The sequence below is a fragment of the Lonchura striata genome, chromosome 11 (assembly GCF_050655825.1).
Source record: "Lonchura striata isolate lonStrDom1 chromosome 11, ASM5065582v1, whole genome shotgun sequence".
Lineage (NCBI taxonomy): Eukaryota > Metazoa > Chordata > Aves > Passeriformes > Estrildidae > Lonchura > Lonchura striata.
Window position 1 is genome coordinate 18,900,558 of NC_140713.1, and position 21,619 is coordinate 18,922,176.

Consider the following 21,619-nt stretch of genomic DNA (forward strand, 5'->3'; position numbering starts at 1 on the left):
GAGGCAGAACTCAACTGAACTGCTTTCTGCTCATTCCTTGTCTGAGCCATTGCTGGGGAAAATGCCTGCTCACTGGACAAACTTACCTGAGTCCAGCACTCACCTGGCTTGGAGCAGGAGCTGGAGGAACAACCTCCTGAGGCACCTGAGTGCTAAACCTCAGCAGCCCCCTTCCATGTCTGGGGGTGCTGGACCCCCCAGAGAGCCAGGTCCTCACTGCCCTCACCCACAGCAGCCAAGAACTGGTGGATCTGGAGTCAGTGGACACATCTGGACATCAGGTAGCACATGCTGGCTGATTCAGAGCTCCTGGGACTGAGGCAGAATGAACACTTGCCCTGATCCTGTCTGCTTAGCTTAGCTCACTCTGTGGCAGCAGATAAGGGGCCACAGCACAAAGCAGAAGGTGTGACCAGCACATCACCTGCTGTCCTGCTCAACAATTAACTCCAATTTACCAAAATTGGAGATGAAGGGCTGCAAGCTGCTTTTGTCACCTGCGTAAATATTAACCACGATGTAAATCAGGATTATCTCTCTGAGCGCAACACAATTACTCTGTTTAAAAAAAAACCAAACAGAACTGGGGGGGCTGAGCGGGGTGTTGCTGATGAGTTTACAGCTCTGTTTGTGGTCAGGCTGGTTTTCATGGCATGGCAATCTCTTGGCACAGCAGGAACAGCCAGAGGAGAATTTGCCAGCACATGAGGAGATGCCCCACAGTCTCGCAGCCTGGCATGCTCCTTTGCTCAGCCAGGCACAGTGACACAAGGGACGAGCCTGCCAGGAGCCTCAGAGCAGCCAGCACAGGCCTTGTGCTGTAGGAATGCCAGGGTGTTATGCAATGTTGTCCTGACCAAAAGTTGCTCCCTGGGCCAGGATAGGGCAAGGATCAAAGGGCAGCAGAATCCAGACAAGCCAAGCTGATTCTCTGGGCTTGGTTCGATATGTTTATTGTCAGAAGCACTGTACTCACTGGGTGTTTGGCTTTAAAAACTGCTTCATGGTGCTGCTGTCATGGCCCCTCTGGCTCCAAAATTCCTCAGAGTCTATGAACAAGAGTCTGGTTTTCTTCAGGTAATGGGGCTGGTGACCCTGGTGCTGGAAGGAGGGAGCTCACAGTGTTCTCTGGCATCGCTGGCAGAGCTGCACTGCAGCAGGGTCTGCAGGGAAGGGGTTCTCTGGCTGTCCCTGGGAGTTTCTGTGCCCAAGCAGAGCCAGTTCTGCCAGACACATCCCACGGGCATCACCTGTGGGCACAGCCTGGCAGCACCGAGATGTGCTCTGGGTGCACGTCCTGGCAGCCTGGTGCTGGAACGGGCACGGCGAGGCTTTGCCACACTGCCGGTGAACTTGGTCGGTTTCCCTCCACTCACTCAGCTGCTCCACTGCTCAGTAAAGCAAATCATCCCCAAAACAATGAACCTTCCCTGGCTCACACTGCTCTGGGGCAGCATGAAACTTCCCTGTCAGACAAGGGAGAAAAGGCAGAATGAACCAGGAGGCGGGGAATGAGGAACACACCTGGAAAACATCCCCTGCTACCAGGGTTGCCTCTTGCCAAAGGCCACCAAACCGGCGGCATGGGAAGGCAAGCACGGGGAAACGCTGGGATATTCCCGGGCAGGGCCGAGGCTTTCACCGGTGACACTAGCGGGGATTCCGTGCGGATGCTCGGTGTCCCCAGAGAGGAGCCGCTGCTGGGTTTAATGTGTCGCTAATGAGGTTCCTGACAGCGATGGGATGCCCGAGGTTACCGGCGCGGTTCCCGGTGCCGTCCCGGCGCGGCGGCAGCCCGACGGGGAGCGGAGCCGTGCTGGGGTAGACGGGTCTGACGTGGGATGGGGACGGAGATGGGGACAGGGATGAGGACGGGGGTCCTGCTGCCCTCCCGTCCCACCCCCGTTTCCACGGCGACGTTGTCAGCAGCCGGGCGGCCCCGCCCCGCGCCCCGCCTGGGCCAATGGCGCGGCGGCGCCCGGCCTGCCCGCCGGTGACGTCATGGCCGGTGAAAATCCCCCGTGGCCGCGGGAGCGGCGGTGGCGGCGCGGCCCCGCGGCCCGGCCCGGCCCGCACCATGGCCAAGCACCACCGCACGCCGGCGCGCTCCGCCGAGCCCGTCATCGAGGTCAAGAGCAAGGTAAGCGCCCGCCGGGGACGGGGCCGGTGATGCCGGTGCCGATGCCCGTGCCGGTTCCGCCGGGTCACGACCGAGCGCGTCGCCCCCGCGTCGGGCAGCACACGTGGGGTGGCACCGCGCAGCAGGGAGCGGCGCGGGAGCCAGGCCGTGCGGGCTGTCCGCTCCCTGCGCTGCGGCGGCGCTGCCCGGAGCCTCCCCGAGCGCAGCCCGGCCCGGCGGCCGCGGCGTCCCGCCACCGTGGGCTCTGCCGGGCCGCGGGCTCGCTCGGCGCGGCCGTGGGAACGCGGCGGCGGAGCGCTCGCCAGATGCGCAGGGCGCCGGTGCGCCGTTCCGGCAGCCCCGGCGTGCGGGCTGGCCCCGCCGGTGCGGGTGTGCGGGGTGTGCGGTCACCCCGGGGACGCACCTCGCCCAGATGTACACTCACCCAGATGTGCGTGCTCGCCAAGGCATGCTCATCCCCGGCTATGCCATCAGCCAGATGTGCGCCCCCAGCAAGGCACGAGCCCCTGTCGCGCATCCAGATGTGCACACCTGCATGACTGTGCGCTCGCCCAGCTGTGGTCTCCCGCAGACGTGTCTGCTCATCCAGATACGTGCTCACCTGGCACACCCTTGCCCAGATGTGTGCGGTCACCCAGATATGCACCATTGTCCACCTGTGCCCATCCACCCACCCCTGCGCTCATCCAGATGCATGCACTCCCTTTCTGCACCCTTATCCAGCTGTGCACTCGCCCAGCTGTGCCACTGCCTGCTCGGGACCCCCGGCGGGGTGCAGAGTGTCCTCCTTCCCAGGACGTGGTGGCCACCGCCTGCCCCGACAGCTGGGGTGTGACCCCCGCGGGCAGCGCGATCCTCGCAGCGCTCCTCAGCCTGTTCTTAATTGGCTTCCCGTTCGTCGTGACGGAAGGAGGCATTAATTAGCGCTGTTGCTCACCAGGTGCTACGGCAGCGCCCGTGTCGCAGGGAAGGGCCTCCCGGCAGCGCGGAGTCTGCCACGGCTGGTGGTACGGCCAGAGGGTCCTTCCTCTGCCGCGGGGCCATCTTTCTGCCCCATGGCTTCAGTGTTTGGGCAGAAAAACGGCTTCCCTCCTTTTACTTTGTCTTTGGGACGGGCTCCTCCTGACTGGCTCTGCCTGCCCTGGGGCAGCTCTGTGTGGTGCCCTGCCTGCATCAGTCCTGCCGGCCGGGGCCAGCCCTGCCCGGAGTCACCCTCTTCCTCCTCTTCCTCCTCTTCCTCGTCCTCCTCTGCAGTTTGACGCTGAATTTCGCCGCTTTGCCATGAAGCGCTCCGGCGCCGGCAGCTTCCAGGACTTCTACCAGCTGCTGCAGACGGTGCACCAGATCCCGCGGGTGGACGTGCTGCTGGGCTACACAGACATCCACGGCGACCTCCTGCCCATCAACAACGACGACAACTACCACAAAGCCCTGTCCTCTGCCAACCCCCTCCTCAGGGTCATCATCCAGAAGAAGGGTAAGCAGGGCACTGGATGTGTCCTACCAAGACAGATGAGCCACAACCCGCAGTGCTGCTGGTTCCACCTTTGGACTGTGCCAGCGGCAGGCTGGTCACATGCCCTCCATACCAGGGGCATGGCTGGTCACATACCCTCCAGCCACATCCAGTGGATGGATGTGGAGATGGTGGCACTTGGAGGCTGCCAGAACCCTGCCAGGGCTGTGGCAACCACACAGGCTCTCCCTGGCAGCTGAGGGCACCTGCCTCAGCCCAGCCCCATGCGACCTGGCGGGCAAAGGCAGATCCTTGCAATTCACCCCTTTGAAGTCGTGTTTTCCAGCCAAGCTTGTGTGGGCTCCCAGATAACACCCGTGTTACTCCCGTGAGCGCTGTGCCAGCAGCCCCATCCAGCCTCCTGCCCTGAGGAGGCAGGAATTGAGCCATCATTTTGGCAGACCTCTCAGGGTGCCAGGTGCTGCTGGATTTTTGGTGTTCGGAAGAGGCTTGGTGCCTCCCTGGCAGACCAGGGGCTTGCCCTTACCTTAGTGGCATATTCCCAGGGAACTACTTCCTTGCACAGGTACACCTGATAGTATCCTCATAGCAGGGTCCTGGTGAGGATGAAAAGCTCCAAGTGACAAACACTCCGAGTATTTCTCCTGTTTGCAGGGAAAACCAGCCCATCCCCTTCCACTCAGTTTAGTAGCACTGAGGTTTTCTCTTTCATAGCCCCATCGGTCAGCAGTTCACAGAGCCAGAGCCTGACCCAGAGCCACAGGGTCAGCACAGCATCCAGAGTGAGACTGTGTTTCCAGCTCATGTTAGTGGTATGAAGTCTCTGGGCGAGAAGTGATGCTGGTGGCCAGCCCTGGCTGCTGTGTCAGTTTTCCTGGGCTTTTACATCAGGGTGTTTTGGGATGCTCTGGACGTGTGTATTCCCCTGTGGCCACATGGTGTGGGGGCTGGCAGCAGCGATCCAGGCTGCTGGAGCTGGTGATGCACTCAGGGGATGTCTCTGCCAGCACCAAACCATCCCCTGTTCCTTGCCCAGTGCTTGGACCCAGGCTGTGACATGGAGAGCCAGTGCAGGGGTGGGTGTGCCAAGGCTGCAGTAGGACCATCACTCCTGCTCCCAAGAGCTGCCCTGTGGGCTGATGGAAAAGCCTGTGAGGGCGCACAGCTGACTGTGCCAGGACAGCACAGTGTGGAGAAGAAGCAGGCAGAGCCTGGCTCCATGGGCAGCATGATAAGGAAGGCGAACAAGCAGCATCAGGGAGCCCCAGCACCTGGTTGTGCCCACAGGAGAGGGGCCATGGGGCTGGCAGCACCATAAGGAAGTGAGCAGAGAGTCCAGGAGCAAGTCCTGGGTGAATCACAGCTAATTTAAAATGGATCCAGGTCATCCTGAGGCTGGGCTGTCGTTGAACCGGTCTGGGTCGCTGAGGAATGTGGCTGCAGAGCCTCTCACACCACGGGGTGCAGGGAGCTGTGCACACACACAGGTGTGCTCCTGTCAGTGGGCTCCACAGCAGCCAATCCTGCCACAGCAGAGCAAAAAGCAAAGGCAGCAGCTAGGCTCCCCTCTGTACCATCACCCCCTTGGGTGAAGCCATCCCTGCAGGGCAGCCTGGCTGGGACAACAATGCTGACCCTCCTTGGCTGGGTCAAGGCTCGTGGGAAGGGCAGGGGAAAGTGTGGGACATTGCCAGGGCCACCATGGGGCTCATCCCTGGTGTGCTGGAGCTGCCTGGCCCAGCCACTCTGCGCCCCTTGGAGAGGAGCTGTGTGCTGAAATAGCTGTGGGAAAGCCTCCGCCACCCTTCCCCGAGCTAAAAATATGCCAAGGCTGTGTGTGCAGGGAGATATTTATAAACCAGGAGCCCTGGCAGGCTGGCTTGGCTCGGGAGAAATCCCATGTCCCCTGGGCTTGGGGACATCCCTAGCAGCCCTGCAGCTGGAGCAGGGTCCAGATGCTGGTGGGGGTCACTGTGTGGAATGTGCTGACCATGGAACATCTAGATCTAGGCTCCCCCATGGAAAGAGTTGGGGAGAAACCAGAGAGGAACCAGGGGCTACTCCCCAGCACCTGGTGGATGAGGAGGCCAAGAGTGATGGGTTGGAGTTGGGCCCCACAGAGCAGCCCCAGGCCATGGTCCAGAAGGAGGGAGTCAAACCCTGGATGAAGGTGCCTGATGGTGCAATAAGAGACATGGGCACAAGTCACAGTCTGGGATATTCAGGGGCCCTGAGGATGCTGCAGCCCTGGGATGAATTTCCAGGAGGTGGGGAGTCTCTGTCCTTGGGAATGCCAGAGTTCTGCAGGACATAGTGGTGGCTATCACCAACCCATGCCAGCGATAGCCCTGCTCTGGTGGGGCAGAGGACTCTGGTGCTGTCTCCTGGGGTTGGACTCGCCCTAAGGGAGTTGGTTGCCACCACAACACACTTATGTGGGGGGGGTCCTCGCTCCCCAAACCCAAACTGGGGCATGGCTGCAGCTCCCAGGCCATCAGGGCTGGCAGCTCTAGTGTTAAACTGCAGAGTTTGGCTTAAAGTGTGATTAAGGCTGAATCACTGCCTCGATCCCACTAATCCCGGCCTGTGTGCCTGTGTACGCTGGGTAATCCCAGGAGATGGGCCCCAGCGGAGACAGGCTGCAGGGAAAGCCAGGCTGATGATCAGGGGAGGAAAAGCCGGTGAGACCTGTGAGCAGGGCCCTCCTGCTGAGGGCCCCAGCACCTGGGGCCAAGGGCACGGGCTCACATCCCCGGCAGCTGCAGCGCCTGACGCGTGTCCTCCCTCGCTCCCTACAGCAGAGTCTGATGCCAGCGTCTTCGCCTCCAACTCCTTGCAGCGGAAGAAGAAAGGGCTGCTGCGCCCAGCACACTACCGGGCCAAGCCTCACCTCCTCATCGGGATGCCCCAGGACTTCCGCCAGATCTCCTCCATCATCGACGTGGACATCCTGCCCGAGACACACCGGCGCGTGCGGCTCCACAAGCACGGCTCCGACAAACCGCTGGGCTTCTACATCCGCGACGGCGTCAGCGTGCGCGTGGCCCCGCAGGGCGTCGAGAAGGTGCCCGGCATCTTCATCTCCCGCCTGGTGAAGGGCGGCTTGGCTGAGAGCACGGGGCTGCTGGCGGTGAGCGACGAGATCCTGGAGGTGAACGGCATCGACGTGGCCGGCAAGTCCCTGGACCAAGTGACGGACATGATGGTGGCCAACAGCCACAACCTCATCATCACCGTCAAGCCGGCCAACCAGCGCAACAACGTCATCCGCAGCAGCAAGGCCTCGGGCAGCTCCGGCATGTCCACGGACAGCACCCCCAGCCAGCAGACCCCCAGCCCGGCCTCGCAGTACCTGAGCAACTACAGCACGGCCGAGAGCGACGAGGAGGGCGACCTGGTCATCGAGAGCGACAGCGCGTCCCACTACACCCCCGGGGGCTGCCCCAATGGCGGCCCCGCCGACGGACCCCTCCAGCGGAGCCTGTCCCCGCACAGCTCGCGGGGCTCCCTGCAGTCCCTCGGCAGCCACGACGGCAGCCCTGGCAGGGGCAGCGGACGGGAGGATGGCACCCTCCTCACCCTATAGCTGCAGGAGCCTGTGCCACTCGGTGGCCGGCCGGGTTTCCGCTGATCTGGGCTGGATGTGGACACCAGGGTGATGATGTGGCCGGCGGGCAGGGGTGGAGAGGGGCTGCCCTCTGCCCTCTCCCACCCCCTGTGACCCCAGGAGTCCCGCTGTGGGATCCACTCAAGCTGGGCACTGCCCCTCTGAGCACCCTTGCCTCCTCTTCCAAGCAAGTGGGGGTTTTTAATTGTTTTATTGAAATATGCATCATTAATATATTGCAATGGACAGTAAAACTTTTTGTAGAAAGCAGCATGGTTGTCCCTGGTTCATGTCACTGCAGGGAGGAGGGGGACAGCGGGTGGGTACCCCAGCCCCGTGCATGGAAGGCAGTGCCTGGGGGCTGTGGCCTTGACCTTAGCACACCTTGTGACTTTGCTGCTGTGCTGGGTGACTCCACTGAGATGCATTGTGCCTGTTCCAGGATGCATGTCCAGGCTGTTTTGGGCAGCTGCATGGCCTGATGGCCTGATGCAGTCAGCCTTGCTTGGTTCCCCTATTCCCACCATGTCCCCGTTGCAGGGCCCTCAGTAATGCAGGGGACACCTGGTCTGGCAGCAGCACCTTGGCTGTCACTCAGCCCTGTAAACGCTGCTGGGGATGGTGCAGCCCCATCCTCCTCCTTCAGCCCCAAGCTCAGGGCATGGGGGTCCACACCTGTCCCTGATGTTCTGGGGCTCCCAGCACCCTCAGTCCCTCTCCTGAAAGTGCCCAGCTGATGGTGGCACTCACTGCTGCCAAGGGCTTGTGGTGGGACTGGCAAGGAGCAAGACCTGCAGCTCTCAGGGTCTGAAAAGCCAGCACCAACTCTCCGTTCAGAGCCTTAGGCCAGGGCAGGCTGGGAGTGCAGTAAGGGCTGAGGACACTCATGGCTCACAGCCAGGGCCCAGACAGAGCAGAGAGCAGATCTGGCAGCAGGGCTGGTTAGCCCAGGCTTGTTGTGGGCAGGGAGGTGCCCAGGGGCTGTGCCCATGGCCCCCAGTCACTCTGATCCAGCCGGCTCAGCCTGGCTGTGGGTTTGCCCTGAGGTGGCCCCAGGGGCACATGGGGTGATTTTCCAGTTGGCATCTCACCTCCTCCAGCCCTCGAGTGCCAAAATATTCCCCACCCCTTGGCAGCGGTGTCAGCCCTGACATCCCAGGGCACTGCAGTGTGCCAGGTGGCACAGGCAGGGCTAGAATACTCCACAGTATCCCCACCCCACAAAATCCTGCCCAGGATGGAGCAACCCCTGCAAAAAAATCCCCAGCTGCTTGGGGGATCCACACACAGTATCCCCAGCCTCTGTAGCAAATGGAGCAACAGCACAAGCTGCAAGAAGGGAAAACTTGATGGGATTTCAGGGGAAAATGTGTTTCCCCTGAGGCCAGCACTGTGTGGAGACAGAGCTCCAGCAAGGTGATGGGGGCAAGCTCCTCCTTGGAGATTCTCCTAATTAAGTTGGATATGGCTCCAAGCTGTGGTGGCACCATGTCTCTGCTGAGCAGGAGATGCACCGAGCCCTGCAGCCACCTGCAGCAAGATCCCTGCAAAGGTCAGATCAGGTTCCTACATGGCATCTGAAGGTAGGGCAGCGGTGAGCTCACCTTTGTGATGGCACCTTCCAGCCCTGTCCTGCCAGCCTGTGGACTGAGATCCAGCAGGATTTTGCACATTCTCCAGTCCATGTCCCACCACCATGTCCCAGCCCTATGAAACCACAGCTCATCCCTGCCTGCACTGTGCCAAATCTGATGGCTTCTGCTGCCCCACACCATTCCTCAGGCCCTGCTGGCCCCACTGGGAGCTGCACACACACTGCAAGATGGAAATGATGATTTATTGGAGTATTTCCTGCCCCAGACAACACAGGATTCTCCAGACCCTCCTGACAGCTCAGCCCTTCTCTGGGCAGAAAACACTGAAGCTCTGTGCCTCTTTCTTATCCCCAAGCTGTCCCCTGAGCTCCCAGGGGATCAGGATGAGACATGACCATGGTCCAGCTCAGGAGAAGGAGAATGACAAGGAATAGCACAGGCAGCAGCACAAGAGACCTCCTACCAGTTTCTAGAAGTAGGGAAAAAAGGGAAAGTAAGAGGTGATGCCACAGGGAGCAGAGAGCTGATCTGTGAGAAGTCAAGCAGCAGAGACAACTGTTCCCCAGACCACTGAGCAGAGCCTTTATTAGAGCATCTCCCTCCCTTTTCTGTGGACAAGACACAGCACTGAAAGGTGAGCAAGAGATGCCAGCAAGAGATGGACACTGTTATCAACACCTGCACGGGCCCAGGGTCTGGAACTTGGCTTCCTCTCCTTCCCTCCCAAAAAGTGATGTCCATTCCTGCCCAGCAACAAAGGAGGTTCAGGCAGAGCAGCACAGCACACCTGGCCCCACCAGCTCAGGAGTCCAACTTGATGAAGACTTTTGGCCTTGAGAAAATTTTGATTGCCTCTTCTATCTGGGAGAGCTTCCTCTCGAGCTCTACTCGCCTCTTCTGCATCTTGAGACTGTCTCCACGCATTGGCAGCAGAACCAGGTCCTTTATCAGCTGCTCTTGGCCTGTAAAAAGAGGAAAAAAAAAAAACTTGTGCAAGTTGAAAAGCAAAGAAATCCACCCCTTTTCTAGTGCTATGAACTCAATGGCAGCACTGGAACAAGGACCTAGAATCCTTCTATTTAAAGCTCAGCTGGATGAAGACCTGAGGGACCTGTTCCAGCTTTGAGAACCAAGGACTGGACTAGAGACCTCTGAAGCTCCCTTCCAGCCAAAATCTTTCTAAGATTTTAGAAGCAAAAGCAACCCCAACATCAAGTCCACTGGACAAGTGTGCTCCAGAGAGCCAGTCCTGTAACCTGCAGGACACTGATTCCTCTTTCCATGCACACAGCTCACATCCTGCCTATATATGCCTTAATCCAGGCAACTCTCCAAGTGGCAGGAATACGTCCCTGTGTTTCTTCTCCCTTATCCTGCCTAGGACTGTTTGTTTTTCTGAGCTGGATTCGCTGTTTCTTCCCCTCTTACTCTGCTTCAGGCTGCCGAGGGTCTCCAGGCGCTGGCCCTCGGGCATCATGGTGTGCCCGGGCGGTGTGTCGGGGTCTGGCAGGTTCCGCAGCCGCTCCTCCGTCTGCTTGCGCCACAGCTCCTTCCTCTCCAGCAGGCTGGGGGCAAAGGAGAGCAGCTGTCAGCACATCTGGCACAGGCAGAGGCCAGGAATCTGCCCTTCAAACCCTGCCGGCTTCCATGTCACTGGCTGAGGACCCAGGGAGCCACGTGCTGGCACACATCCTCATGGTGGGAGACATACTGTGTTTAAATCACATATGAGGACCAGCAAATATGCTCCACACCCACAAAGGGCTGCTGGAGAGATGCACTCAGGCCAACATGTGCTCCTTGGAGACAAGGGCTGCTGTTCCTCATTTCTGGCTCACTGTGTCCTCACCAAACCATCTGTGGGTCAATGGCAGAGTGGTCAGACAGCAGCTCATGGCTAGGGATGCTGGCAGAGGACTGGCACCAAAGTCAGTCCTAGGACAGGGTCTGTTTCCCATGCAGAACCTCAAAATGCACAGCACTAGCTACATGTTCCTCAGAACCCAGACCCAAGGCAGGATGAACACCTGTGAGGCACAGCGAGCTCCCTGCCTCTCCAAAACCAGACCTCTTCATGCCAAAGCTACATCACATGGAACAAAGCTTACAAAGGGGCAGGAGCACATTCCTCAAGGCACAAAGAGCTTCCCCATACCAGCATCATTGTACAACAGCAAGGGAGGAGGAGACAAAACTGCCTCTGAGTCCTGTCACACTGGGCATGGGAAGCTGATTAAGCCAAGAAAGCAGAGGGGACAGCGTTTACTCCCCAGCTCACAGAAAATGGCACTGCTGCACTTTGCAGGAGCACCTCTGTGCCCAGCCCATCTTTCTGGGCAGAAGCTGAGGGGTGCATCAAGGCTGTCCCAGCCTCGTGGAGCAGAGAGGGGCACACATACTACTGGGGGACGTGGCCCTTTTGCTTGGCGTTGTATTCTTCCTGCTCCCGCTGCCTCTGCTGCAGCAGCTGGGCCAGCGCCTGCAGGGACTGGGAGCGGCGCAGCGGGGCCCGCTTGGCAGCGCAGGCGTTGTGCCTGATGAAGTCAACGCTCCTGCCCTCCACCTGCAAAAACAGAGAGAGGCATCAGGGGCAGGCTGGGCACATGCACACAGCCAGCTGCCACTGTCCACATGAGGGGAAAAGCAAAAATGCATCACACAAGACACTGAATTGTATGACAGCAGGACAGGCACAGCCTGTCCCAGTGTGCAGGCACAGACAGGCAGGAGCTGTGGCCATGGTTTGGGGAGGCAGGCACCAAAAGCCAAGCCTAATCCTGGCCTCTTTAAGGTACCTGAGATGACCACATACCTTAAAAGCCAGAAGGACAGAAAAAAAAAACAGGCTTGATGTAGTCCCCATGGCTCCTACTGGTGCATTTGGAGGGCAGAGGAAAAACAGGTTGGGTGCTCAGCGGGCCAAGAAATAGAACCCCTGGCAGAGCAGGAACTTTGCTGATCCTTGGGGCACTTCCCCAGAGACAGCACCTCCACCACAGCTCCTCTGCTGGACAAAACAGTGGAGAAGGTGGCTGTGTTTGCATTTAAGATTTCCCTGGTCTTCCTCCTTTGTAGATAATGTCCTGTTTAATTAAGTCATTCATGGCATTTAGGAGACAACAAACTGACAATCTCACACTTGCCAAGGGAAAAGGACATGAGTCATGGAGCTGTTTAGGAGCTCCCAAACAGACTACTTGAAAGGTTTAACTACTAATGCTGATTTTACTCTCCTTACTAAAACACACACTCATTTTCCAAATTTTTATCTAACATCCAGAAGCCACAGTTCCTTTGATTACAGTGGGAACAGCCTCCAAAACCCCAAGACCTCTTGCAAAGCCCTTGGAAGAGCAGATTTGAGACTGCTGGCAGGAGGAGGTGGAATTTTCACAGGGAACTTCATGATCTCCATAACTATGAGTGAGAATGAAGCTAGAATTAACAGTCCCTGAATATCCAGCTCACCACCCCAGTGACCAAGACCCTGTTCCTTCCCCTCAGCCAGGAACAGTATTTATAGATCTCCCTACTCATGCAGCACATCTGACTCAACACTTCAGAAGACATGAAGAGCTCAAAGCAGGAGCAATGGATCAGTGCCAGGAATCCCTGGGATGGATGCAGTTCGCATGTAACTCACCTTGGTTTCAGCAGCCTGTGCCTCTGTGTCTGCTCCTGCTTTTGCTCTGACAGGCCTTGGGGACAGTGGTCGGCAGGGCCTGACCCCAGAGCCACAGCGGGAATACGCCCTCAGGAAATTCACAGCCTCGGGATTGGGAGGTGGGGAGGTCTCCTGGGAAAGGCAAGAAAAGATGCACTAGTGCAGGGAGGCTGGGGCAAAGAAAAGCCCTCTCAGCAAGTTTGGGTGGTGAGCCACGAGCTCAGCCACAGGTTTCCAGCAGGCACACGACAGCCCACGCTTCCTGCCACGGCCTGGCAGAAGTTCTTGGGGAAGAGAATCTGTAGTCAGCCAGCCAAGGCCAACAAACAGCAACAGATCCAGGCCTGGCCATTGAATGAACAGCTAAAAACAGGGGGGAACTCTCCACACATTTGGATCAAGCAGGTAGGCATGAGGCTGCCTGCTGAGGTGCTGCCCTGCTCAGCACCTCAAATCTGTGATTATATCACTCTAGAAAAAAAAAGGAGCAGAGAGAGAAGGACTCTGCTGGAATTGCATCTGAGGGGCATCTTCAAAGGCTGTGGCACAGGCTGACAATACTTGATGTCTATCAGGTGGTCTGGGAGTATCTCAGACGGTCTTCTTGCAAACAAACCCTGAAAACTGAAAGTTCACACTGTGGCAAGTGGGTGACCTTATGAAAAATGCAGCTGGGACACTGCTCTGCCCTTGGGAGTGATGGGAACTGCACAGAGCCACCCCCAGATCTTTACAAACACCCAAGGTCTCAGCTGAACTGCAGCCCCCTGGGCAAGATTCCTTCTTGCCTGGCCCATTCAGCTGGGCAGAGCTACAGACAGATGGTGGGACTGGGCAGCCACATTGTGGGTTTGGTGTGAGGAGCAGGATGCCCTCAGCACTGCCCAGACTGTTCATGCTCCAAAGATGACCAGTCTTGTTTCAACAGGAGATCAGGCTCTCTCTGGTATGTTAATGAGAATTGCCTTTACCTAGCACAGGTAGCTCAAAGTGTTTGAGTCTGTGACCTCAGGAGCACAGAGCACAGCTTGCCCCATCTCCCTCCACAGACCACTGGGACTGCCAGAACCTTTCCCAAGACAACTGCTACAGCTAACAGCCTCAGAGACAAATGACAGAGAAAAGACTCTGCATTAGTCATCAAGATGCAGCAGAATCAACTGAAACTCTGAGCAGCAGTAGCACTGAAGATGGAGATCCTTCACAGGGAACACCTCAGCTCCAGGAGAGCCGCAGCAACAGTTAAAGCATCATGAGTCAGTGCCAGGGCCTCTCTGGAGGAATACACAGAGCACAAGTAATGCACCACGCAGAACCTGCCTGCGCAGAGACCACCCCCTTTCCCCAAAACAAAGGAAGAAATGAGCTCAATCTTCCTCTAACCCGGAGGATTTGTCAAACAAGAGCGTAGGCTTGTGTTCTTGAAGTGCTCGTGGGTTTGCTCCCATGTGTGGAAGGGTCACAGATACCAAAGAGGTTGGTGACACACCAGCAGTTGGAACCACTGGCTTGGGAATCATCTTGCCAATTTTTACAGTTGTTATCAATACACGTCATTTTAACATCAAAAGCTGGCCACAGATGAAAGAGAAGCAATGCAAAGATGAGGAGGAACTTAAAGGCTCCAACTCAGCACTCTCACAGGCTGTGCTGATCTATGAGGCCTCAGCCCTGACTGCCTGGAGATGTCTGTGGGCCCCCCCAGCATTGGTTATTCACCTGGGGAAGAAGGCAGGGAACACACCACCCACTGTGTGTCCACAGGGTGGGAATAGCTGCACTGAGGCTCAATGCAGCCTGCAGAGAACCTGAGAACCACAAGCCCTGGGGTAAAACACCACAGCCTTTTGGCACTAACCTCAGAGAAGTGCTGTCCCAAACATGGGGACGCTGAAAAGCCAGATGGGAGCATCCTCTGGCAGGAAATGTGGCTACGAGGGGGAAGCAGGACAGGGATTATGGCAGCAATCACCCACTGGACCCAAACCACACACTCTCACTCACAGCCCCACTGCCACACCTGCCCCTTGTGCTTCAGCACTGAGATGCCCCCAAATCCTGCAGGCTCCAGGACTCCCCTGTCTCCAGCATGTTCCTCATGCCTGAGCCACACCCCAAGCCTGGAGAGTTCAAGAGCTCCTCCATAGATACCAACCTGCAGTTTGGCCTTCACCTTTGACTCCACATTTTCGTATTTCTGGGATTTCCACAGAGCTTTCACAGGCTTGGGCTGGCTGCGCTCTTGGGCTCGCTCCTTCTCCTTGCACTTCTTCTGAATCTCCTTTATCCGCCTCACATTCTCCTTCTCGTAGTCCTTGGCCTCTTTCCCTGCTCAGCAAGGGGAGACACACCTTCACCTCCCAGACACTGCCATGGGATGCAGCCACAGATCCCTTCCAAAGCTGGTTCAGCAGCCAGGAGAACCAGCAAGTCCCTCCCTCTGCTGCAGACTAGACCATCTCTGCATCCTGCCCCTGTTAGACACACACTCGAGACTGACTTTTCTGCCAGAGGATCCCACCCTGCCCAGATGAGCATCAGAACTCAGGGCACACTGCTGGTGTTCACAGACTCCTTGTTCTCCTCTTGTCCCAGCATGGACTGTGCCAGACAAGCCATGCCAGCATCCTCTCAAGAGCAAGGTCGATTCCCAGTTCAGCTCACAGGGTGTTTCTGAAGTAGAGAGGGCTGCAGAGCCTTGAACTTGCCCTGTTCCTGGTTTCAGGGTCAGCCATTGTCCCACATTCAAGTGGACACAACCAAGACTATGGATTAGGGGTCTGTTTTATTTTGGTTTTGAATCAAAATTATCCTTCCTTGGGCTCCCCAAGGCAGGGAATATCTCAGCTGACATAACCAGATGCTCATCCATTCCCTTCCCTGTTTGGCCACAGCATTTGTGGCATCTACCACACTGGCACCAGCTCAGGGCAGTGCCAGCACATGAAATAAATTAAAATGACACACATGGCTCAACCTTATCTCCTTCCTGGACCTCTGAATGTATTTTGGGTGAAATCTCTGCCCTGCAGAAGGGAACATCTTTTGCAAAGATGTTCTCACATCCACATACACAGGCACCCTTCCTAAATCCTGCATGGCTTCACCAACTAGGAACTCACCACATTAAAATCCTCAATACATCAAGGTTTAGTTTGATTCATATAGAAGTTTGACTATAAAGAAGTCCAAATTTTTGCACCTTTTTTCAAGTCCCTCTTCCCATTTTAAACCTGAGACTGGAGCCAAAACATCACTGGCTCCAGCACAAGTGACTCCACTGCCAGGCCAAAAGCTGCAGATGGGGTGACCAGCCCAGTGAAGCTCAGGCAGCAGATCCTGGGAATCCACCCCAAATCCCCGATGCTTTATCCCTGGCCTAAAGGCAGCTGAAGGCAGCAGTGCCTTGCTGCACTCACTCTTAGCTGGCATTCCCTCATCAAGGGAGATCCCCTGGAGCTGCAGCAAGAGGCTGAGTGTCCCTTTCTGTCCCCTCTCCAGGAAGTCCTGCCCGCTGGGGCGAATGCGAGGGGCTGGCTGGGCCTGGTGGGCACTGCCCAGCGCGGGGTAGGGGTTGGCAACTGGGTCCAGGCAGGTTAAACACATCTTCTGAGCATTTCCTTCCAGCCTCCCTCGAGCTGCAGGGGAAGAAAAAGGAGAACCTTGTCAGGAAATGATCTTACCTCAGTTTTCTGCACCCACAGCCCATAAACAACACGATGACCCCCTCTTCACCTCTGCCTTATGCTTTCCCATCTTTCAACCAGCTGTACAGACTACCTTAGGATCACCACACAGATTCACACTTCATAAGTGTGAATAGAGACTGTGGAGGACACCAAGGGACAAGCTCATCCAGCTGTGTCACACCAAAGCACAAACCCCCAAACCTGTACCAAGCATCAAGGACTCACCTGAGACGGGGCGTTTGTAATACTCTGGAAAGAGCGTTGGGTCTGGAGGAATGGGGCCAGAAATCCTGGATGGCCCTTCACACATCCTGCCACACGTTGCTCTGCCTCTGCCACAGAAACCAACCACCACTGAGAACAGAAATAAGCAGGGCTCACTGAGCCACTGAACAGCTACATTTAATATACATATATAGAGTGGAATTTCTGATTTTCATTTGACACCTCACCCCCAGCTCCAGAGATGTCCTGCAGGTAGAAACCAACCCAAGTTGGACTCTCTGCAGGTGAAGGGTCCAGCAGCCCTGTCCATGCTGTGGGTCAGTGTTTTAACCAGTGTTGAAAATGCCCACAGTTGCTGTAACACTGGTACCTTCAGTACAAAATATCCTTTGTGGCTTTGTTCTCCCATATGGAAACATTGAATGCAGACACAGAAGGAGTGACCAGGAAACACAAGGCAGCTGGCCATCATCTGAGAGCTTTTAGCCTGAGATTTGAATTATCCTGTACCCTGGGCTCCCTCTAAATGGTTCCTGTGGTTCAAACACAATTTGTCCAGAGGAAGCTGCCCCACATAGCCATATCCACCTGTGCTGTCAGCACCCCTGAGCAGGCTGGGGCTGACCCTCAGAAGGACAAACACTTTACAAAAAGACAAAACATTTCCCTCCAGGACCATGTGGGGCAGAGACTGGATTTCTGGGAAAGAGCCCAGATGGTTTTGCAGGCCTTGGGCAGAAGAGAGTTACTTGCTTAGAAGAACATGTTTTTCATTTCTGAAGTACTTTTCAAAGCACCACAGAACCACAAGCCCCTGCCCTGGCCCACACAGGTCCCTGTTGCTTCTCTTCTCTCCATGACAGAAGCACAGACCCTTCCACCAGGAAGGGACAGGAGCAGCCAGCATCAATTTCCCTACACTGTTCACCAAGATCTCCTGGATAGCATTTTTATACCTACAACAAACCCACTCAGAACGTGAGCATGCAGGATGCCTCAGCAGCAGGCACAGGCTGCTGCTGAGCTCTCAGCAGATGCCACAAGAGCCTCATCAGAGTCACACCACAATTTTGACAGGCGCCAGGGCAGCTTGGCTGGAGTCACTGCTGTAAGAGCTGGGGCTACAACCTGCACTCCCTGACTCCTGAGGCAGTAATTTAAACATTTCTGAGACAACTTAGATGGAAAGAATCCCTTTCAGATCCTCAGCATGCCAGCACTGACGGGACGCAGCATCTGCAGTTTAATTTATAAACCAATAAACGATCAGTGCAAGGCTGAGTGAATCTGGCTCATAGCAACTAATGCACTGCAGTCTTCCTTGCTAAATCACCGCTGTTGACATGAGACCCATTAGCAAAATGCTGTCATTCATCTCCTGGACACAACAGCAGAGGCAATGCAAGCAGTGCTGACTGCTGCACACCAGTATGCATGTGCAGCCTCTAGCCAGCTGCTCTGGAAAAGCTATTTCTGAAAAGCAGGCACAGACTCAGCCAGAGATAAAAGGATGCTGGCTTGGTATTATTTAATCTCCTTGATAATGGATCAACTAAGCCAGAACAGCCTCTCTTATTCTAGAGGAAAAAAAAAAAAGAAAGAAAGAAAAAAAGTGTTCACCATGAGCTCACTCCCGAACAGCTACTGGCTTTGAAATGCACATCTGATCTTGATCTGAACTCGAGTCCCAACCCAGTGATTTACACGCAAAATGACAGGCTGAAATCAAGACCTGTAACAGAGCAGACAATTACTGCGGGGGACTGAAGGAGGAAAGGCAAGCTGATGGGAGGCGGGGGATGAAGGCTCATTTTATACCTTCACATCCCAACTGCACCCTGCCCTGCTGCAGGGAATTTGCAAATGACACCCACTCCCTGATTTGCAAGTCACATCACCTCTGGCATGGGATCTTGCAAGATCAGACAACCTCATTACAATAGGGAGCATCTTGTCCACGTAGGGACCTACAGGGACACAAGCCCCCAGCAGCAGTGCCCCAGCCACTGGCACAGACCTCTCCAGCTGCTGCTCTGCTCCTGCTCACCAGGGGCCCACTGGGGGACACGAGTGACAGACCCTCATGGCTCACTCCTGCCAAGAGGGGCTGTATGACCTCTGCTGTCACTCCCACCTGCTTCATTTCTTGGGACAGCTTTGCAGCACCAACAGCCCTGTGCTGAGCCAATTCCACTCACTGCCCCTGCATCAAACAAGTCACTTCTTTCACTGGGTTTGTTTTCTGCCCAGGTAAGCTTTTGTCCAAAAGGAATGTGATTTTTACATCCACAGGGGGATCAGAGAAGCACTGGAGCAAGCACCAGGGAAACACAGCAGCACATATGAACACAGAGGAGAGGGATGAGGGAACAGGGTCAGCCCTCTTGGGGGCTTTCCTGCACCCAGGAAAGCATCTGCTTCCCCACCACATCAGAAACCTAAACATCAACAGTGCAGTACCCAACCTGCTGCCACCAGACACACACTATTTATGCATTCACAGGCTGTGAGATTCAGGCACGCTCTGCAGAAGCAGGCTAAATAAGTCCAGGCAAACAGATGTATGTGTGCCACTGCTCTCTGTTCCTGCTCCTCACCAGCCTGCAGACTCCCTAGGGAAGAGTCACAGCTCCCAGCCACCCTGCACAGCTACAGGAGGCACAGAGCAGTTGCTGGAGTAACCCAGTAACTTCAACACTGCTCACTCAGCCCTGTGTGCTGCTCCACCAGAACCATGGCTTTATGCTGGCCTAGGAGCCAAGCAATGCAGGTTCCAGTTCTCTCTCTCAGAGTGCAAGTTTAATAACCATTTACTCGACCCTGTGCCCTTTGCTGCAGCTTGACCAGGTGGTAAAAATGCTGCTTATCCCCCTGGTAAATTGAGCCCCTTCAGAGCCTGCAAGAACCACAGCTTCCTTTTGTGGCTTGTTTTTGACATTGTAGTTAAGGTAACTGCAAAACATGGGAACAAACAAGCCACAGGCAGGTGCATTTCACAGCCTTGAGGCCCGGCATCTGACTTTGAAGCATTCCCTCTTTTTCACAGATGACATTTTCACTGTGCTTGGGTCCCTGGCCAGGAAGCTGCTACCACACACAGAGCTGATGCCAGCCCAGCTTCTTGCCTTCATGAGCCAATCTCTGCAAAAAGCATGGGAAAAAACATCCCACGGTTGTGATAAGCTGTGATAAGCAGAGCAAGTCATCTGCAGCAAATCAAAGGGCTAATCTCCGTGCAGCTGGTCTTGCATGTTTGATTCCTTCCTCAACAGTTTTAGCTGAAATGGAAAGTCACATCAGGATAACTTCCACGCCCGAGGGCTGCACTAAAGCAGCACCAATGGATCTGCGACCATTCCTCCCAAAAAAACTGGGAATTGGGACCAGGGGTCAGTGTGCTGTGAACCGACCCAGTGCTTTTTGTCCCTGCCTAAGCCTTCTCCTTGCTAACTGCTATGAGAGAGATTAATATTCCCCTTTTAATACTATTCTCCACGCGGATTTCCGCAGATCTCACCAGATCTTCCCCATCTGCCAGTCTCAAGGACCCATTTTTCCTTTTGTCTCTCTGAAAACAAAGGGACAGGTACAGCCAGGTGCGATACTGGCATTTGCATTTCTGGGAGCTGGTGTCTACCAACAGCTCTTCAGGAATGAAGCCAGCTTGAGCAGTCTGCAGGGAGGAGCTGAACGAGAACCGTGCTCGGCACTGGAAGGTGAGCAGAGACTGCTGTGGTACTACAGAGCTGCAGCCCAGTCCTGTCTCTGGAGGGCAAGGACGCGTGGGATTCCTCCGGGATGCAAGGACGAGCCCCGTGCTGAGGCTGGAGCTTGTGCGGCAGCCCCCACCTCCTTCGGCCGGGCTGGCGCGGGAGATCAACCCCGGGGGACACGTGCGGGGAGCCGGCACCGCGCGGAGCGACAGCGGCACCACCGGGAGACCGGAGAGCGCCGGGGACCGGACAGCGCCGGGGACCGGAGAGCGCCGGGGGACCGGACAGCGCCGGGGACCGGACAGCGCCGGGGACCGGACAGCGCCGGGGGACCCCTGGCTCCCTTCCCGGGGCTCGGGAGGCGCTGCCAGCAGCGCAGTCCCGGGGCGCCGGGGCCCGCAGCCTCCCCCGGGCGCTGCCCCTGCCCCGGGCTCGGCGCTTCCCGGCCCGGCTCCCCGCCGTCCCCGGGCCGGGCCGGGCCCGTGCGGCTGCCCCGAGAGGACTCACCGAGGGAGGGAGGCCGCGGGGAAGCGCTCCCGGCCGGGCTGGGCTGGGCCCGCCCGCCGGCAGCCGAGGGCCCGGCCCGGCCCCGCCGCTCCCGGCGACGCCGCTTCCGCCGGGAGGGGCGGGCCCGGCCCGGGGCCCCGCCGGGCCTGCCCGCGGCCCCGGTGCGCAACAGCCGCATTACACACACAGGGATGGCACCGGGGAATCCAGGGTTCCCGGCTGGATCCGCTTCGCCCCAACGGGCGCTCCTGTGGTCAGCGCCCCGCGCTGCCTGCGCAGGAGCTTCAGGCTGCAGCCAGCCCACGAGAGGCCCTTTCACCTCTCCGACTATCCTGCGGTCCTGGCTCCTTCTCAGCCAGCAGTCTCGGCTCCCTCCTTCTTTCACTAGAATCATCCGGAGATGTTTTGTGCTTCTTTTTTATAGAGAAGGAGCTGCACTTTAGATTGTTCTGCCTAATACAAACTTAGTTACAAAGGCACAAAGTAAAGTTCTCAGTTCCAGGACAGCTTCAAAACAGACCCCAAACTGGCATGAAAACAGTCAGGGCACTTCTACCTGAATGAAGGTGGTGACTGCCAGGTGAGCTCAGGACACATTATCTCATCCATTTTGACACAGCACACAGACTCCACAGGCATTAGATGCTCACACCTATGGCAGGATCATTGAGTACAACTCCTGGCCTGCACAGGACAACCCCAAGAATCCCACCCTGTGCCTCCCAGAGCATTTTCTAAATTCTTCGTGAACTCTGGCAAGCTTGGGGCCACGACCACTTCCCTGGGGAGACTATTCCAGTGCCCAACCACCTTCTGGGTGAAGAACCTTTTCCTAATATCCAATCTAACCATGCGCTTCTTCACACAGCTCACAATAGAGATGAGAATGTGCAGAGCACAAGAGCAGCCACATACTCCTACCCTTTAAAACAGCACAGCAGCGGGCTTGTTCCTGTCAGAGTCTGGAAAGTAAATATCCAAAGGTAAATACCTAATTTACAC

General features: G+C 56.5%; 2 protein-coding genes across 14 annotated transcripts; one reads left to right on the forward strand and one right to left on the reverse strand.

Annotated features, from left to right (window-relative positions):
• The first annotated feature begins 1,983 nt into the window (after window positions 1-1,983).
• On the forward strand, window positions 1,984-7,494 carry LOC110476319 (partitioning defective 6 homolog alpha). 2 transcript variants are annotated; one of them, XM_021541187.3, is made up of 3 exons: window positions 1,984-2,140; window positions 3,395-3,617; window positions 6,416-7,494. In XM_021541187.3, exons 1-3 carry the CDS (start codon window positions 2,078-2,080, stop codon window positions 7,201-7,203), a joined length of 1,074 nt encoding a protein of 357 aa, XP_021396862.1. In that variant the 5' UTR covers window positions 1,984-2,077; the 3' UTR covers window positions 7,204-7,494. The 2 variants fall into 2 exon arrangements, with proteins under 2 accessions (XP_021396862.1, XP_021396863.1); XM_021541188.3 differs by having other exon boundaries at window positions 6,419-7,494.
• A 1,546-nt stretch (window positions 7,495-9,040) lies between these two features.
• ENKD1 (enkurin domain containing 1) lies at window positions 9,041-20,701 on the reverse strand. 12 transcript variants are annotated; one of them, XM_085589850.1, is made up of 9 exons: window positions 20,618-20,701; window positions 18,018-18,129; window positions 16,398-16,504; window positions 15,903-16,121; window positions 14,639-14,811; window positions 12,463-12,615; window positions 11,219-11,382; window positions 10,248-10,384; window positions 9,041-9,781 (listed from the first exon to the last, which is right to left on the reverse strand). In XM_085589850.1, exons 3-9 carry the CDS (start codon window positions 16,480-16,482, stop codon window positions 9,621-9,623), a joined length of 1,092 nt encoding a protein of 363 aa, XP_085445976.1. In that variant the 5' UTR covers window positions 16,483-16,504; window positions 18,018-18,129; window positions 20,618-20,701; the 3' UTR covers window positions 9,041-9,620. The 12 variants fall into 12 exon arrangements, with proteins under 12 accessions (XP_085445976.1, XP_085445973.1, XP_021396859.2 ...); XM_085589847.1 differs by lacking the exon at window positions 18,018-18,129; XM_021541184.4 differs by lacking the exon at window positions 18,018-18,129 and having other exon boundaries at window positions 16,398-16,526.
• Between the last annotated feature and the right edge of the window lie 918 nt (window positions 20,702-21,619).